General features: G+C 40.9%; 1 protein-coding gene across 3 annotated transcripts in view; it reads left to right on the forward strand.

Annotated features, from left to right (window-relative positions):
• SLIT3 (slit guidance ligand 3) overlaps positions 1-19,917 on the forward strand; it is a 518,859-nt gene that overhangs the window by 366,016 nt on the left and 132,926 nt on the right. For all 3 annotated transcript variants that reach the window (XM_057415154.1, XM_057415155.1, XM_057415156.1), the window contains 2 exons: positions 6,829-6,972; positions 8,898-9,061. In XM_057415154.1, coding sequence (XP_057271137.1) covers positions 6,829-6,972; positions 8,898-9,061 — 308 coding nt within the window. The remainder of the gene's footprint in view (positions 1-6,828; positions 6,973-8,897; positions 9,062-19,917) is intronic.

The following is a 19,917-nucleotide window of genomic DNA, read 5'->3' on the forward strand; positions in this document are numbered from 1 at the left end:
CAGTTATTAATTGTATACTTTTGGAGCTTGTTAGAAGCTCAAAGAAAATCCCGTGAAGCACAAGCTCATACAAAGTATATTTAGAGAGAAAGAAATACAAAATTACTGTGAGGAATGTACATGAATTCCACTGTTTTGTATTGTATACATTACACTGGTAGATACATAAACATAATTAAAGAGTGATGCATCATTAAACATTAAACAGTATATAAATGTCAAAATAAAGAAATTACAGTTTTCCATTTCCAAGTCCTTTATAGCACAGTAGCCTCTCCTCCTTCCCATAGCAATCTTCTGAGCTTTAAGTGATGTATAAAAGCTTCATGTTCTATGGAGCTCTTCATTTTTCTCCTGGAGTAAACAAGCATTAAAAGAGAGACCTTCTGTCTAGATGTAAGAGGAAACGTTTTCACAAGAAGCCCAGCAGTGGAGCAGGCTGTTGCGCATTCTCTGTCCTTGAAGATTTTAAAGACCAGACTGAGTTAAACTCAAAGCAACCTGGTCTGACCTTACGGCTCAGCCTGGTTTGGGCAGTCCGACAGCACAAGAATCTGCTCCAGCTTTCTGCCAGTCCAGATTAACCTGTGACCTGATGAAATAATTATTTCTCGGATAAAGTAAATATCTGCATCGAATATCTATAAATTGGCCATGCTTTGAGCAGTGTTCAAGGCAGATGACCTCTGGAGGGCCTTTGCAAGCTATGACGTTTCTGGGTTCTGTGATTCTAAATTCTTAGCAAAATGACATGTGAACTTTCCCCTTGATTACTCAAGATATTCCTGGCTACAGCAGAGATACTATGCAGTCCTCGTCCTTCTGGGCCAGGACAGAATGCTCTCTGCACAGTCCTCCTTAATAGCTTTAGAGTTGTTTTCAAGCTGTTTGCCTCATGCTTTTTTTCCTTCAGATTTTTGCATTTAGGCTGCTATTGTGGTATTACTAAACTCAATAACTGCTGTTAAAGTGAGCGAGCAGCATCTGCCAGACACAGAAATACAATTACAGTTGAGCACTAATGAAAGACTGCAAGAGCATCTGCCCTTTCTGTATCACTTCTGTAGCCTATCTGCATGCAGCTTCCCAAAGCAACCGCTAGTTTGTACGTCAGCGTGTAATTCATTAGCTCTTCTGATGCCGGTGCTCCAAGCTGGACTCACCTGACAGAAACTCTCCTAGTTGTTATTGCACAAGAAACTAACTTCCCGGTAGTGCAGGAAGAGAAAATGTGTTTACTCTGTTGTGCATCTGAATTATTATGTGGTTACCTAAAATCAACCGTGACCTGATCTGCATGCCTAAGTTAGACACTATTGAATTTTGAGGAACAGAAGTCCAGATGCTATGATAACATGTGCTTATAATTCTCAAAGTAGTAACACAAGTACTGTTTTATGGATGGCGTTCAACTGGAGTTGCAGTCTTACAGATCAGAAATGAAAGGAGGCCTTGAAAAATCTCTCCAAAACAGGACTTTCAAAATGCTCTGTGCTTCCTTCTTAACTCCTTATCAGCTTGCAACATTCCCGTTTTAATTCACGTTGAATAAATTTCTCATCACCATCGTCCAGTTTCCTGAACATGGAGGAACCCTTGAAGCTGGTTCAAGCGAGCATGATGATGATTTCACACTGGTTATCAGGTCACTGGTTGCTGAAGCACTGACAGACTCTTCAGCGGTCAGTCATCACATAGAAAATGTAAATTTTAGTGGATTCTCTGTCTTGGTGAGGGGCAATCACATTGCTGCCCTACACTCCAGGCCATTTTAAAATGGTCCTGGATCCTACTACAAGTATTTTGCCAATAAGTAAGCAGGGGTACAAACAACTCTGTCCTTAGACATTCCTTGTCATTGACTGCTTTGATGGCAGTACCTGATCAGGTACTTCCGTATTGGTGCTTCAGCTGTTCTCCCCAGTAAGTTGTGTTAAATCAAAGGTGACTCTTGGTTCCCTGGAAATTTCAAGAGAAAATGCTGAAAAAAAGCATGCAAAATTTATTTTTTATTTTATAACAGGTACTGTATATCCTAAAGAATGTTCTCTGCCAAGGGTGCTTTCTTTGCTGCCCTGTAGTGCCTTTGAATGTAGGCAAAGCCTTTGGCTAGGGATACTGTATAAAAGTCAATTTGTACTCTGCTGTTACCCATGCAAAACTGTTACCCAGTTCTCCTCTCCCATACAAGTCTCCTATGCATTTTACATCTGCCTTTCTCTGGTGAGTTCTCATTTTCAGCAGTGGAGTCTGGCATGTGGGATGTGCCAGCCAGTTCATGGGGTGCCAAACATTTTCATTCTCCTCATGCTGTCATTGCTGTCAAAGCACAAACCTCCTGAAAAGGAAAGAGAAGTTTCCCAGTGGCTCTGTGCATCTTTTCTCCCTCATACTTTCCTTTTAGGCTTGTTTATGTAGCTTGGGTGATTTCTGGTCCATCCTGTAGCACCAGAAGTTAACCTGCAGTCTCCAGCATGGGTTAAGGTTGCTAGGCTGCTGTTTCATTCCCCCGGTTATATAGTTATTTGCTGATAGTTTGATTACTGGACTTCACTGAGCTGAAAATACAAATATTGCTAAGGGTAAAAGCCATTATAAACATCCCCGTTTTCTCTTAAAAAACAATTTTTTTCATTCATTTTGGGTTTGGAGTTCAAAATGTTATTTAAATGTTAATCACTTGAAACTGTGTTTGGGCATATAATTCAATTACGGGACCATCTTAATTATGCAGATGGTCCTTATGAGCAGCTGATACAATTACAGTGCCATTTCAGCACACATTCGTTCAAAGGGCTTAGCTGAAACACATTATTATTTCAGTGTGTGTGGACAAATGCACTGTTTCAGGAAATGGGTTCATGGAATTGCAATACTGCTCTGCTCATTGCTCTCAGTGGCGTGTAAACCACAAGGTCTTTAACCATTTGCCTGTGTTCTGTGGTGGTCCTAGGCTTAAAGAGATTTCTTTATGCTCTTAACATAGCCAGAGGGATGGAAATGGAGACTTGAGTTCATAATCCATCATCCCTCTGGGTAGCAGGCAGTTTTATTTCGACTTGAATTTTTAACCTGCTTTTGAATGCTGCACCACATCTGGAGGCCGTGTGTAAATCTCAGCCAATCAAGCTGATAACAAAATAGGGAAAGCAGTGGAATTTACTTTCACCATGAATTGGGGCAAAATAAATACCATCTAATGCTTGCTAAAATAAGACTCAATTTTTAATACTGTCTCTTCTTTTGGTGAGAGTCCAATGGAAAGGAACCTTTTGTCTATTTTACAGCATGGTTCAGTGTTTAAGGAAGGTCAGTGTTTCTGTTTCCTAAAGGAGGTTTTTCTCATATGCCTTTGTGTTAGTTTAAAAACATTTTCTTAGAGCCACTTTTAACTCTCTGTGAGGCCAGCCTTGTGTATCTTATTAATAATTAGATGCCACTGGGGAGGCTATGATAGTGAAGAAAGATTAAGCAAAGAACTGGGATTTATATAGGGGAATAGTCATAGAGGGGATACTTTAAAATAACAGAGTTTTTGGAAGGAACATGAACCTTAATGCTTCTGGCCAAAAGTCATCCTCTAACTCCCAGGAAGTAGGAGGAAAAATATTTTAGGGATTATTTATTCAGCTTTCTCACAGTTTTTTGCTTTCTTTCTCTCTCTGCGCCCTGCCCCCCTTTCTTGCAGATTCTGATCAGAAATGGGACATTGATCTATGTCACGATCCATCCAGTATGGCCACATCTGTATTACTATTGAGCACACTCTCTGTCCTCTCTACATTTAGGGACTGCATGTATAGTGTATAGATGATATACAGAATGGATGTTGTCACCTCAGAAAACTGTGTAGGATCTGAATTCCCACTTGTAAACATCCTGTACAAGCACTTTCCTGTTCCAGGTTGCTTTCTCTGATGCTTAAAGTAGAGGGTGTGTCTCTGTACTTGTGGCTATTACAGGATCAGCGTCTTTCGTATTTGGTATTTGGCTCCTACAGAACTGCCACAGATAATAACACCATGAACTCAGTCATTGAACATTCATGCCAGGAAAACTTGCCACACTGTAAATTCTGATTTGCAGCATTGGTTTTGTTCGTATTTTATTGAAACTAATCAGAGAATGGCTTCGAGTCCTGCTTATTCCGTGCAGCTCTAGGTCAGCTTTGATCCGAGGGTTTATTGAGCGGGATCAATGATGGTTAGACTTCAAGCTCTGCAAGTGAATAGTACCTGCACAGTGCAGCTCTGCTGTGTGAGCACTTCTTAAGCAGCACAGGAAGACGTACTGGTTGTCCCCATATACAAATACAACTGTAGTTCAGTTATAAATTCTCTGTGACTGAGATTATTTTCATGTCAGCTTTATGCTTTGTCACAAGTACTGCTTGCAGCATAAAATATTACTGTAATATTAGGGAAAAAACTAGCATCCACCAAAATAAATGGAAGTACATACTTGCTTTCAGTTTTCTTCCTATATAATCTAGGTACCAGGCGTCTGTCATGGAACCAATCTCTGCTGATTTACAATGCCAGAAGACCATGTTTGACTAGTGCACAAGGGCAGGGGATAGAAACCAAAGGGTTTGTAATACCAGAGTGCATGCCAGGAAATAAATCTAAGTAGCTGATTCTGCCTTCTAATAACGTGTTAACCTGTTTTTTATGGAATAAATAATGTCCAAGCTTGAAAAAGCAATGTATAATGCACAAGAACTGAGAGAGAATGAGACTACTTTGACTTGGATGTATGAATGGCAATAAGAAACAAGTAGCAAGAGATGACATTGGTGTTTGCTGTTGGAGCAGAATCTCAGAAGTCAAATGCATAGGAGGAACTGTTCCTGTAGCCTAATATGAAAATTACCTTTTTACTTCTGGTGGATTAAGTGTCATGCAATTATCAGTCACCGAAATACAGATTTCAGAGGGGTCAGTCCTAGCTCTGCTTATTTTTAGCTATTAGTTCATGCAAAAGAGGTAATTTCATTTATCCATCATTGCCTTCTTTGGGACTTTCTCTTATCTAAGGTCAAACTTCGATTTTGACACCATATAAAGAAAATTTGGGTAAATTGGTATTGACTTTTCCGTAGGCTAGAAGGTGAGTTGGGCTCTGATGCCCTCTTATTCCAAAGCACTGCATTCCTTTTCTCCTTGGGTAAAGGGCTTTACGCAAGTACTCCATCTTTTATGTATCACAATTGCCATAGCCATTTACCGCAGTAACGGGGCTCTGCCAAAACAGCAGTAGGAGCAGGGAGCTGCAATGAGGGTACAATGGTCCAAAGGTTTCAGCAGTGCAAAGGCAGGATGCTGTGCAGAGGAAGTACCTTCTGGAGCAAAGGGAAAACAGCTAACTAGCATGCATTTCTTCCCTGAGGGGTTGCCCTGTTGTCTGTAGTGGTGTATCTGCAGTTTGTTGGAAGCTCCCTGTGCTGTTAGAGATGTGTTTAAGATGGTATATTTGTTTGCTGAAGAATAGAGGAGATCTTTTCCTTTTTGCTCAGAAAGACATTAGTCTTCTGATTTAGTATTAGTATGGTGCCTCATAGAGTGCCACAGTGTTGTAATATTAAGCTTCTTCAAACTCATTGACTAAGTAGCAAGAATTTTGTGATCAAGAAAACTGAGTTAACATCATATGTTTGCAATGTACCATTTTTGTCAGGTTGATAGTAGTTAAAGATGTGGGCTTTGGCTTTTGAGAGAAGAACAGGTCGTTTCCTGACTATCTTCTTAGTGTAAAATACCGCATATGCAGACAACAGTGACAACCTTAAGTGTCTTTGTGATTGAGTGTCTTGGAGGGAGCTCCAGCTTCTTGAGAGTATCTACTTGTTATACCTGACAGAACTCTAGCTGAACAATCTAAGAGAACTTGCACAAGTACCATCCAAGGTTTTCTGGCTGAACTGATTAGTTCTGGCAACGGGCTGCTGTTTAGAGGTGCAAAATAAAATAAGGATGTAAATTGCCTTTGTGCTGCTTTTCCACACCTCCACAGGGATCTGGAGTAACTGGAATGGGGTAGGTTCATAGATTAGTAGGACAGCGGAGGTTGAAAGGGACCTCAGGTGACCGCTAGCAATGAGACTGGAGAACCAGAGCCTCCTTACTAGGTCAGAGAAGGTTGCTCATGGCTTTATTCAGCAGCAATGATGAAGACTGCACAACTCCTTTGAGCAACTTGGTGCACGGCTTGCCTACCCTTACTTATGAAGTGACCTTGCCTTTCAGTAAGTTTTAGTCCAGACCCTACACTTCTCTCTTCTTGCCTCTGAGGAGAATCAGGTTTTCTTTCTGTCCATGATTAAATTATCCTCACACTGCTTATCAAAAGAGGACAAAATTCCACAATTTCACTTAGACTTAAGGCAGATGCTGGTAGAGAAAACCAGAATAAAAAAGGGTTCTTCTCACTGTGGCCTTGGTGTATGAGTGCGTGCATGGAATTGCAGGGTGGGGAGTATTTGCAGTTTTTGTGTATATCAAGCTGAAGATACACAGCTAAAGGCACCTTCAAATATTTATATAGAATTTTGAACAAATGGGGAGGGGTGGCCTGGGCATTTAAAAAAAGACATATTTTAAGTATTTTAAGGTAGCCAGCACTGTGACATGTGTATTCCCCCACTATGAGAATACTGATGTTGACTGTGGGGTTTTCACTTTTTAAATGTAACAGGCAAATGAAGACCTTTAAATGTGGGTTGACTTTGGTGACTGGGTTATTTTTTTCAGATTTAACTCCACAGTTCAGTCTTATCTTCATTTGATTGTTTCAAGATTAATGAATTATAAACCCTTCCTCTGTTTTCAGGCTTCTCAATGCCAATAAGATCAACTGCCTGAGGGTAAACACGTTTCAAGGTCTGCATAATCTCAAGCTGCTATCTCTTTATGACAACAAACTGCAGACCATCAGCAAGGGTCTCTTTGCACCTCTCCGATCGATCCAGACTCTGTGAGTATGAAGGCGTAGCATAAATGACAGCCCTCTCTTTCACTCCCAAAGCTGTTGCCTGTCTTTGCAAAGGCTTTTTAACAAAAATCTGTGAAGGCAATTGGAAGAGACCCCAAAGACACCAGCCCCTCCTTTTCTGACAGAAATAAAAGGCACAAGAAAACAAAGTATTGCATAAATTCAGCACAGCCAGCTATCGATGCAGCCTGCCAATAGTGACATGAATGTCATAAGTGTTTTAAGCTCACAGAGTAATTCATTCATCCTGTTTGTAGGGAAGATAATATGTAAATTTGAGCCTGTACAATATATGAGCAGCAAATTCTTTTAAAACCATTGCCTAACAGTTTTTAATGGGCTAATGAGTTGGCATCTCTCCTTACTGGGTCTGCATCCTGCTGTATAGTTCCTGATTTCTGAAAGCATGTACAACTCCTCCCCAGTTATGCTCCCCACCTCTACCATGCTTTCTGCTGCTGCAACATGCTGTGTATGTACAGAGATGCATCCATTAACAGGGGCGACAGAGAAGGTTCATTTACAGGTATACGATTTGTCAATCTTATGAGGCAACACCCTTAAGGTTTAAAAGTTCCTCCTTTTCCATGGGGTTTTATTGGCATTCCTGTGGCCAGTACATAGGATGGACTTGTTGCTTCACAGCAAGCCACTTTTTTCATGAAATTTCCTGATTTGTTCTCCCATTTCTAGTACTCCAAGTGATTGCCATCTTCTGCCTTTTTTCTAGAGCTACAGACCAATCCCATATCCCCTCTCTATGTGCTGATTTGTTCTTTGGACCTTTCACACCAGGAAAGGCTCTACTACAACAGTAATCTTTAGTATCTTGAGGCGCTTTTTGCTATGCTTTCACTTCCCACTCCCTGAAATCCTGTTGTATTCTGTACTTAACTCTGTTAAGTGACAGTTCATAAATATAACTGCAAACAGGAAAAAGAAGTTGCTTCAGGTGGAAAAAACACACTGGCAGTAATAGAGCAAAGCTCTTGTGAGGCTACAGCTTTACACCTCTGTCCAAACCAAATTGAAACATCTGTCTTATTTAAAACTGTCTTTGCAGAGTTGTGCCCTGCTTCCTTGGGAGTTAGAGGGACTGCTGCAAGTCAGCTTAACTGATCAGAATCAGGCTCTGGGAAAGACCTGGCAAACTCCCCTGATACAGCGCTCAACTTTGTCAAGCAGAGCGAATCATAACAGCAGCAGAGAAATGCTGTTTCTCTCTGAGACTTCTATTAACAAAGTCTAAATATCCAGTTAGAATCAATGTTACAATGCCTATTTCCGATTGTGTGGGGAATACGTTGTGCAAAGGATAAAGTTAAGTTCTGTCTTGCATAAACAGTGCAGTCTCAAAAGTAAAATATTTTTGCTCCAGGAAAAAATGCATATAAAGGGAATGTTATTCCACAGGATGAGTATATGCAAATATCTATTTCACTCTTGAGGAAAGACTTCTGGATCTCTTCTGGCTTTGCCCAGAGCCAAGATTCACTAATCACATTTGGATCCCTAGGAAACTGAGCTTGCCAATAAAATTTCTTTTAAGCCAGGATACAAAATGATCGTCAGGTCAGGTGCATCAGAAAAGGTGCGTTTCCCTCAAAAGGCAGCATTTCAGGCTGTCAGGAGAAAACACAGGACTTGGTGTCCTTTAAAGCAGGTTTTGCTATCTTAATTTTTGTTTCCCCTGTGAAAGGACTTGCAGCAGGCTTAATGAGCTCCGAAATGTGAGAGCTGACAGGATTCTCCCATTCATGTGCAGCTCTGCGTGGTTTCCGCCAGGCCTGGGGTTTTGGGGGAAGCTTATTCAATTACTCTACTCTTCAGGTTCGCGTGTGTGAAAAACAATGATGGAGCACAGTGTCACAGGTCACTTCTGATTAAACATCCCATCCTTCTTGCAGACATTTAGCTCAGAATCCATTTGTGTGCGACTGCCATTTGAAGTGGCTGGCTGATTACCTGCAGGATAATCCGATAGAGACCAGCGGCGCTCGGTGCAGCAATCCGCGTCGCCTTGCCAACAAGCGAATCAGCCAGATCAAGAGCAAGAAGTTCCGCTGCTCAGGTAATTCATTTATCCAGGCTGTAGTGCACTTTCAATTCAGAAATAAGCAGGTCCAGAGAGCTTACTAATTGAATCTGCAGGACAGTGTTTGCTATAATGGATATTAGGGAGCATCTTTGAAAATTAAATTTGGAAAATTGAGTTAGTTCTCCAGAAAGCCAATTACCTTATGGATTAAAAAGGAAAAAAAAAAAAAAAGGAAAAAGAAAAAAGGGAGCAGTCTGTAGCTGACTTCTTGTGTCTCTTACAAACAAAAGAAAGAAATGCTTGTGACATTTAATTTTAAAGAATTGCTAGGCTGTAAAATGTCTAAGGAAAACAACGAAGATGTATGTGAATCCATGTGGCAAATGTCATATTTTGAAGGGGAGGAAGGTGGATGGATTGTCTCTTGTATTCAGGCAGAACTCTTATTGACCTTAATTAGAGCTGAGCTCAAGTAAGTTCTTAGACCTAAAAGGCTGAAAACAGTACAAGTAAGATTTTTATACCACTGTCAAAGGGCATTTCTGACCTAGGATGCGAGGGAAGCTGGGGCTAAAGTTTGGGGGTTTTATATCCACAAGTAGCATGAGCTAATTCCAGTAAAACTGCCATCAAAGTTGGTAAGATTTGGGGGGTTTAATAAGTTTTGAATCAAAACTTGCATCATAATTTAGGCAAAGATATTGTCTTGTGTGAGCTAGATGGAAAAAAATGTTTCCACCTGAAAATAAGCTCTGAGGTAACATAAACACCTTTTTCTCAAGCCTATCCATATTTTATTTATGGCCCAGCTATCACTAAAATGACATTTATTGCCTTACACAGTACAACGAGACAGACTGAGGTTTCTTGTGTTTTTTCTCTTGGTCATATGTATTTTAGTTTACTGCATTTTGTATACCGGAAAGACAAGCACGTTTCAGTGAGCAAACCTATTAGTGTGTACTGAGAAGAAAAATGAGTGTTATTGATAGACTGCTGGCAATGTTTTTCTGTGAAAATTACTATGATTTCTGTCTTTTTCTCCTGAAAAGAAAAGAAAAAAAGACCCACAAAACAACCAACCGTGATTAATTGTGTTCTGGTGGTAAAAGATTAATGACTCTAGATGGGGTTGCAGCATGAAGCTGAATGGCAGCAGCCCAAAACAAGCCGTTGTGCTTTGTGTATCTCTGCAAGCAATATGCTGAGCTAAACCTTCTCTTTATGGAGAAAATACAATAAAGATAACTTCATTTGCAGTCAGGTTTACCAGGGTATGAATGTTAAGTCTTCAGTCACTTGTGACTCAAGCCACAAAATTTATAACCAAAACTGAAATTAGGACATACTTTTATTGGTGTTTTTTGGATTGTGTCCATCATAGGAACAACATAATTAGGAATATTCATATTTAAAGAAACTGGAAATTCAAATGCATAAATATAATTTAGAAAGGAAAATAGACTGCAGAAACAGAGCAGGATAAATCTGCACCCAATTTGCAATTGTTATTTTCTCCTGCTTTTATTAATAGGCTAGAGAAATTAATATTATGTATGTGCAGACATGCCTTGAACAATGGTACAGGCTATTGGATAAGGCAAACGCCACCTGATATCATTTATGAAAGGTCATAGCTAAGAGGAGTAAGAATGCAGAACACAGTACCTGGTGATGCTGAGAATAATACTGTGTGTAAGTTCTTATCTTGGGGGTCTTTTCCTTGAGGCATTAGGCTGTTTTTTCCTTGGTCTCCAGTTCTACAAGTATATCAAAACCACATGGAAAAGGCATAAACTTGACTTATGAAGGAGGAGAGCAGGGATTGTACAGCTTCAGAACAAAGATTTCAGCTGGATGAAAACTAATTCTATTCAAAAGCTCAATAGAGAAGATATCCTTGCCTGTAGAGTTTCCAGATGGCAATGAGATACATTGAGCTCGACTCGCTGTCTGCTCACATGAGACAGGGAGCATCTAATAGTTTAGAAGAATCTTAGTTTGTAAATCAATCCAGAGAACAGACATCCCTGGCACCTGCTCTGCTCAAGTTGTCCTTTTGAATCACGGCTGATTCAGACTTGGCATTTAGCAGGAATTTTCCATGTTTCATTTTGAGGAATATGTTTCATCCCAGGATTTAACACAGCACGTCTTTGTGCAGAAAAGGCCATGAGGTATGAATCTTCATCATTCAAAGTTGGACTTTTGAGCAGTGCTTTATGTTACTCAGGGATGAGCCTGCACAATCCCACTGGGATGGCAATGCTTAGTAACTTGTCAGTGTCCTTGCTGGTTGTTGGATTCTGTTGAGTTTTTACATCGTTTGCTGATTGTATGAGAAAAGAATTTTTATTTTAAATCCTTCAGTAAATGTGCATCCCTTTTCTCAAAGGGTTCTTGTTTCAGGATCCTGTTATTTTCATGTAGTTTGTTTAATACATTTCAAGCAGTGGTCAGAGAGAAGTGTGGGGCTGGAACTCAGTGAATATGAGGGGTTGGTTAAGGAAGCAATGTGAGGGATTCTATCCTGACCTGGTCTTTGACCTTAGGAAAGTGATAAGGATGAACAGAAAGTGTCAGCTCTGTGGGAATAGGGTTACTCAGCCAGCATCAGGATCACACAGGAGTAATTCAGCTTAGGTAAACTTAATACTTTGGAATCCGGAATAGGACCAGTTTTGAAGTTGTAAAGTTCTGAGGTTGTCCTGAAGCAATTCTGTGTGTTTTCCCATTCATTGGGATTCTACAGTGGATCATAAAGGGGACTGTCAGTAAAGACCCGGCATGAGAAAAAATCTGGTTGTTCAGGACATTAGCAGAAGGAAGGAATCATAGAATCATAGAATAGTTAGGGTTGGAAAGGACCTTAAGATCATCCAGTTCCAACCCCCCTGCCACGGGCAGGGACACCTCACACTAAACCATGTCACCCAAGGCTCTGTCCAACCTGGCCTTGAACGCTGCCAGGGATGGAGCATTCACAACAAGGAAAGTGCTTTTTTTCTACAAGGATAGGAAAGAGGACTGGTTAGCAGGAATGGGGAAGAAAAGATGGGATGCTGGAAGCTTCATCAGTCAGAAACAGTAGAGGAACATCAAGAAGATCGTGTGAAGAGGACACATTCTGAGATGCACATGGGCTAAATAGAACTGTATTTGATCAATTGAATGAAACTGTGAAGACAAAGCTAAGCAGCACAGTAAAAAAAAAAATAAGATCTAGCAAAATTCATTCTGCATATTGTTGTTTCCCTCAGATTTTATTCCAGCTCCATAGTGTCCTTTTAGATAGCAATCAGCAAGAATAACTTGCCTTCTTGTTTTAATTCATCATCGAGGCACTTCTCCCAGATGCTCTTTCCTCCCTGAACCAAATGACTCAAGCTTTTACTGAGAATGATGGAGCAACATCTGCAAAGGTTATGAGTGGCCATAGGAAGGATATTCGGTGCAACAGGTAGATAAGGTACATAATTCTTTTTAAAAGGAGAATTGGAAGCACTATAGCATGAAATGAAGGAACAGCAGGGAAAGGGGCATGGTTTTGCCTGGGGCTGTGAGACAAGCAAAGCTGTTGAATATGCTATCAAATATGTTTAAGCCTCAGATTGCAATGGATACTATTTCCTGTGGTTTTCTGCCTGCCATTTCATGCGATGCACCAAAATAATAATAAACCTCCCCTTTGCTCAACTCTCTCCCCACAGCTATGGAATCAGAGACTAAAAATGGTTTTTCTTGAAAGAGAAATGGGAGGAACAGGCTGTGACTAATTCTCCCTGTTCTGTTTAGAAAAGGGAAATACTGTCATTTTCAGTAGCAACAGTAAAATTCTGATGATCATTTTCTTTTTGGCTTCATCTGCCCACTGTGACAACTTAAGGATCCAATGGTACTTGCCAGCCTTAGGTCACTGGAGGCTCCCTTCTTGGTAGGAATAGGAGGAAAAGAACAACAAGTATCTTCTGCCCAGTAGCATTTGATTAAGTTCTCTACACAGCAGCTTTGTTTTCTAAAGCAGCACTGGGCTTTAGGAGAAAGGGAATTGAATCTGTGAGCAGATTGTGTTGTCTCTGTGGTAGCTTATTGTCACTTCAAGAGTTGGCAGAATCCTCGATTGCTGTGTGACACTGTGTATGAAATAGCTTTTGCAGAGAGCTTGCCCTTGTGTTCAGCTGTGTATCTTTTTTTTTCCCTTTGGTATGTTTATGCTTTTCAATATATTGTGTATTTCAAAAGCAATGAAAGTTCCACCTGCCCTTCCGAAACAAGCCGTTCTTGGTAGTGGTCAAAGAATATGCATATCTACGAGCATCACGTCACAAAAGCTTTTTACCTTCTAACTGGTAGAAATAAGAATCTTAGAAATATGGTTATTATTTAAAATACTGTGTAGTAAACCTGTCTTCCTGCTTCCTCTTACATTGGGGCATACATGATATCTAACTGACTGCAATTAGTGACTTCAGCTCCAGATAGTGCTGTGCAAATCAAAAGCACAGGGAATAAGAGGAGGAGGACAGTGAACCATCTGTCATCACAATTCTCTCCTTTTTGGACACTGCATCTTGTTAGCCCAAGCCAAATCAAAATCAGCCTCTGTGGTACATACGGATCCAGGGCTTGAATATTTAGGGTTAATGTTGTATCTCTTGTGTTATCATCCCCTGTTACTACATAGTAATGTTGCTGCTTGTTCACTCATAATTCTTGACGGCATTTGATAAAACCTCTTCTTACTGATTGCAGGTTTTGTATTAATTCTTTATGTGCCTTTTCTGGTCTCTATCTTCATCCATCTTCACCTTTCTTGTGTTACCTGCCTACTTTGAAACAGAGTTCCTATTACTTGTGATCACCTGAAATTTCCTTCTCTCTTCTATTGCTGCATTGTTTCAACCGCAGAAGTATAGAGCTGCGATGGACAGAGTGTTCCCAGTCAGGAAAACATAGGCTGCATATCAAGGCTTTTTCTCTGGTCCCAACAGTATTCTACATGTTTCCTGGCCCCTGCGCTCCCTAGGTTATCCCCTTCTCTGCTCTTATTGACATGTAAACACTGTTCAAACTCTTTGATCTCTCAAAATTAAAGGTGAAATAAATTGTTACTCCTCATCAGTGTTTAAAAAAGTCATGAATGACAAGTGAATTTAATCCAGATCTTTTGGTTGAAACACCCTCCAGTCGTTCCTGTAATTTGCCAGTCATTCTGATGACAACTTTACAAATTCCTTCCAGTTTTAGTAAGTAAATAGTCTTTGTTTTTGCCTGATCTCCAGCTGCACTGTCTGCCTGGTTCCAGTGCTGCAGTGACACGTGCTCGGGCAGTCACGATTCTGCCTGCCCTTAGCATGCTGGTCTGCAGCAGCTCCTGCCTGAGCAGGCACCAAGCCCTGGCAGCTTGGAGGTTTGTCCATGCAGGAGGTGGTGCATGGACATGTTAATGGGAAATGTCATAGAATCAACCAGGTTGGGAAAGCCCTTTAAGTTCATCCAGTCCAACTGTTCCCCAGCACTGCTAAGGCCACCACTAACCCACGGCACTGAGGCCTCGTCTCCACGCTGTGTGAACACTTGCAGGAACGGTGCCTGCAGCCCTGCCCTGGGCAGCCTGTTCCAATGCCTGAGCACCCTCTGGGGAAGGAATTGTTCCTAATATCCAACCTAATCTTCTCTGGGGCCAAACTCCAGCACTTCTGCTCCACAGGGCTTTTGCTTGAGCAGAATGAGGGAAAGGGCCATGAAAAATTGCCTGTGATCTGGAAAACTGGGAAGTTAACTGGATTCAGAGTTCTTTCTGTGGGGGTTTTCTGTGTGTTTTGGTTTGGGTTTATGCAGTAAAAGACTTAGCAAAAGTACCTTCAGAAACTCTGAACATAGCAAAACTGAGAATATGCATTTGTTGTGCTCAAGAATAATTCTGTCTGGATGGCAGGCTGTTTAACAGCAACATATCACCTGCAGATTAAATACTGGACTGAATTCATAATTATGAACCTGAAGTCTTCACCGTCCACTGTAACTGAGTATATCTGAGATGTGGTTTGCATGACATGTTCCTGAAGTTGAAGTCATTAGAGAGCACAACATGACTGCTATGACTAATAGTAATGGAGCTGAATTCCCTTGTCCTGTCAAAAGGTTCCTGTTGCAGAAGTAATCTGGCTGTACTGTATTCTGATTATAGCCCTCTCTTTAAATCTTTGATAGCAATTTAGATCTTTCTGTTAATATTTGTGTCAGTTCCTCTAACTCTTCCCTTGCTCATGATGAGTAGGATGGTGAAGGTTTCCTGCACTATAGTAGGGGGAAAGTAGGCAGGATGGAAACTGGTTTACTCACGGAAGTATAAGCTTAACATAGAGCAGGTGGGTCTGTTTGGCAGAGTATGGTTCTTAGTAAGAAAGCAAATTGACATGTCCCAGTTAGAAAGTTTATTTTAGGGTTGTGCCTCATTTTGTTTTTAAGTAGATGTAGTCTTCGGAAAAGCTAAATATCTGACCTGCTTTGTTACCAGCCAACATCCTTACTTGAGGGAGAATGCATGTTGAGTCACAGCTGCCCTCAGATCACTTAGACCTCCAAATAACATAGTTGTCCTAGATTTCCTGTGTAGGCAGAGTACGGAGCTATATAGATTCCCCACTTGAGAGCTGAGTTGTCCTCTGGAGGTGTCCTCATTAGCTATGCCAGAAAGCTGAGTGGTTGCTCTTGTAACTCACACACCTCAAAAACTACAGTAGGGCAAAGTTTGTTCTCTTCTCTCACTTGCCATGGTGTGTGTTGAGATTAAACTGAGCAACACTTAGCAGAGATGCAAAATTAGCACTTTTTTGTCTGTATATAGTGGTCACTTGAATAGGATAAAGAAAGTAATTGGAGAGGGCATTGGTATAAAGAGAGCTAATCAGCTAAAACCAGGGCAGCAGTGTTTGCACCTGCAGTTGGACAGTAAATTTTCATGTGACTATTCCAAGACTGCAGCAGTCTCCTGAGGTGTTACTCTTGATGGGAGTTAAAAACAGGGGCCTAGATACAAATTCTTAGCAAACTGCAGGTTTGGTGACTGATAAACCAACAGCTGTCGGCTTACCAAAGGTGAACTCGTGCCAAGGCCAAACCATACAGTGCTGCCTGGATACAGTCTGTCAAAAAGGGGAGAGGTTTTCATGAAAACTGGCAGATATTTGGAGGTACGGTCATTCCTTTTTCAACCTTTTTTTTTTCCTTTGGAAACATTTATGCAGAATGATCTTATACGCATCCAAAAGATTATATATATGTATATATATATATGTAATTTAAAATAATGTTCTTCCCTGTTTTGGTTTGGTTTAAACAAAAAAAAAAAAAAAAAAAAAAACCACAAAAAAAAAGCACAAAAAAAAAACCAACCAAAAAAAAGGAGGCTCTGTTCCTGCACATGTTTTGCAACAGTCTGCAACAAGCAGAAAGGCCAGAATGTGCATGTGGATTATTTTACCTCTCTTGTATTCTGGGGACATAAATTAGGACTTTGGCAGCCTTTTCTTTGTGTGCTGGTACCTCTTGTTCGTTGGAGTTGCTGATTAGCTGAGGCAGTTGTTGTAAGCGGTGTTTAATTAGTGCAGCAGAGGCGCAGACTTGTTCCAAATGTTCCCGGGGGGGTTCTCAGGAAGACGCTTGCAGGGCTCGGACTAAATTTGTTTCTAGTAGGGCTGAAAGAGTTCATTGGCACCGAAATGAGTGAGTTTATTGCAGATATTCCACTTAATACTGTAAATCGGTATATAATATCAAAGTCTTTACAAGACACAAAATATTACTTGTCGCTGCTTAACAGTAATGCGGATGAATTTATCAGAAAAACCCGTGCCAGAATTGCTGCATTATCAAACCAGTGTAGAAACACGAAATTCTGCATCATCCTTTGCTCGAGTCGTACAAAATTACTGGCAGGAATACTAGTTATAGGTATAATCTGTAAATAAATGAGGAGTGGATTCCAGGGTTGTGCATACTTTGGATGAATCATAGAAGAAAATTAATGGTTCTTTGTTCCATGTTGCATGAGTCACAAGAGAAAATTAATAATCTAATTTTTGTCTCAGGACTCTGGCTTGTTTGGCAGCTTGTGGGGGATGAAGGTCTGTTGTGCTAGGTTCACCTAAAAAACTGCTTTAGCTGCTTTCTTAGGTTGTAAAGGTCGACAGTAAATCCAATTGTCTTACTTCCATTGCTGTGTGCAAACCCACAGTATGAGGTGACCAAGTCAACACTGTACTTATTTTCTGGAGTCCCCAAGTAACTGTATGTTGCCTTTCTGCATAGTAACGCTGGTTCATAGCAAAATGGTGAAGCAGAGCCCCTTGCTGTATTATCTGTCATCTCTACTCAAGTACTCACATTGTTCTCCATGTAGGCAATGAATAATATGCTTAATGCTGACTGCGTTCTTTGGGCAATGCAAACCTCTTACTAAGGAAAGTGGTATTTTTTTAAAGAGCACAAGCATTGACCTTCAGTGGAGTCCAGCAGAATGTTCTGAGCAGTTGCAGAGGACAAGCACTTCCTCTCTCATTCATGAAGGCTGTAAGAACGTTTGAGATGTGACTTTCACAAGCACCTTCCGCTGGCATAGCTCTGCAGACATTAAAGTCAATGGGAGTTTCATTTCGGTGGGAGCAGTCAAGCCAAAACCTCACGCCCTACTTTCAGGGTCAAAGTTGCAGGAATGAGTTACAAGAAGTAAAGCTGTTTGAAATAATCCAGGATGTCAGAAAGAGAATGATACATCGTCAGCAAATGATGTACAAAACATAACAAATATTAGGCCAAGGAACAGAATACCAAAATGCTCCTGGTTGCCTTAATAACTCTGTAGTAGCATGTGTGTGCTACCTTGCTGTAAAGAGCAGTCGAAAAAAACAAAAGCAGTGGTAATTACAGATTGTTAGTGTAAGTGCTACCAGCGTGAGAGGCCACCAGGAGCTGAAATCAGGCTCAAAAGGAGCTTGGGGAGCATTTAATGCCAGAGCTTGGCCATCAGCTCAGAATCTCCTTTAATATGTGCTGCGGTATGTCTGAGATTGCACTTAAATAAATGGAGCAAACCAAAACAGCATTTACACTGAAAGGAGACACCAGGAGAGAGTAAGTAGCTAATAAAGAGCAGAATAGATTGGGCACTCAATATGTGGTGAAAGTCGCACATCCTTCCTGGAAGAAGCTGTTTGCAGTCCTTTGGTAGCATTTTCTGTCGTATTAGTTCTGTCTCTGAATTCGCCTGGGCTCTGTTCTTGTACACTAACCCCAATTGTGCTCCAGGGTGTTCCTGCAGTTAGAGCATAAAGGATGACCTCTTGTATCCAGCACCTTTTTGCATGGGTGGAGTGGAGAGCAGCTCTCCGTGAACCTTCAGCTTGTGCTTCTCCATGCTGCTTCCTCTCAACGCTCTTCTCTCTTTGGCGCTGCCTAACTCTGACTCTGGCTGTTCATGGGGTTTTCCTTTGTGCTTGATCTAACCATGTGGTAGAACAATACAAATGGAACATGGTTCTGTCAAGCACCATGGAAGGCTGCATACTCCCTGCCGCATGGCATGCTGGGATACTTCTGCTGTTTTCAGAAGCATCAAAAGGTGAGAGATTCCCCTTTCCTCACAGGAAAACTGCAAAAGGTGAAGAGTTGCTTGACCAGGCTCCCGGCACTGCAGGGGGGAGCCCTAGTGATGTTTGCGACAGACTTCCCGGAGGGCTTGCATGCAGAATAACCATTTCTAAATAATTAATCTGTTTAATTGCTCTTAGAATGAAGAAGTTAGGCATCCTGTTGATTAACATGAATCAAGGGTGATTCCAGACATACCTGCAGAGATGAAAAATCATTTTTGTCTTCTTACCTTATAAATAACATGTGCTACATGTCTCTATTTGAGCTGTCCAGTGAGTCCTTCTAGTTGAGGTCCACTTTGGATGCCATTTCTGTAATAGCAAGCTACTTAATATCACTGTGGACCTCAGCTGAGCAATCCTAATGTGCTGGAATTTCATTCTGAAGAAGTATACGGGAGCAGAACTTCAGAAGAGTCTGCAAAGCATTGGCTTCTATCTCTTAAAATGATGTGGATACCATGGCCTGTCTGAAAAGAGCCTTATACAGCAGTTACATAGCACACAGATGAGCCAGCATGTGCAAATAGGCCATTTTAGCTTTGACAGCTTAGATGGGTCTTTAACATGCTTGTGCCCAACTTTCTCCTTTGTAAAGTAGAGATAATGACACCTATTCATAAAGGACTTTGAGAACCTCATACAGAAGTTTTCTTATACAGAAATGCTGCCTCATCTGACAGATTTGTTACAAATCTGTCGTGGAGCCATCAGAAGGAAGACATCTGAGATTCTTAGATTTAATCTGTGATTACTGATAAGGGTTAATAGTAGTGATGTGAAACTATGACAATTTACCTCCTTTTTTCCCTGAAAACCCATGAGAATTGTGACCTCATGGTTATATGAAAAAATGAGTGTCAGGATTCCCGAATTTTTGTCCAAGTTTTGGCCCAAGTGATCTCAGGGATGATATTTTTGGTGCCAAATTTGAGGCAGCTGGATCCATCTTTTCTAGGATGAATATATTCAAGCCCCTGTTGAGACAGCTTGATTTTTTCCAGAACAGATCATCCAGCACTCTTTTTATGTCCTTTGGGCAAACCTAAGTTTTAAAACCAACTTATTTTGCTAAACAGTGCCTAGAAAGAAGAATAGGACCAAAAGGTGTTTGTTTCTGCTGTTTAATTTTTCCATGTGGGTATTAGAAAAGCATCTAAAATTGGAAATGTGCTGTTTTGTAGAATGACATGTGTGTTTGGGTTATGATACTGAGGATCTGCAGTGCCCTGGAAC

The sequence above is a fragment of the Pezoporus wallicus genome, unplaced genomic scaffold (genome assembly GCF_028554395.1).
Source record: "Pezoporus wallicus isolate ANWC-B61680 ecotype Strahan unplaced genomic scaffold, APGP_CSIRO_Pwel_v1 contig_4161, whole genome shotgun sequence".
Taxonomy (NCBI): Eukaryota; Metazoa; Chordata; class Aves; order Psittaciformes; family Psittacidae; genus Pezoporus; species Pezoporus wallicus.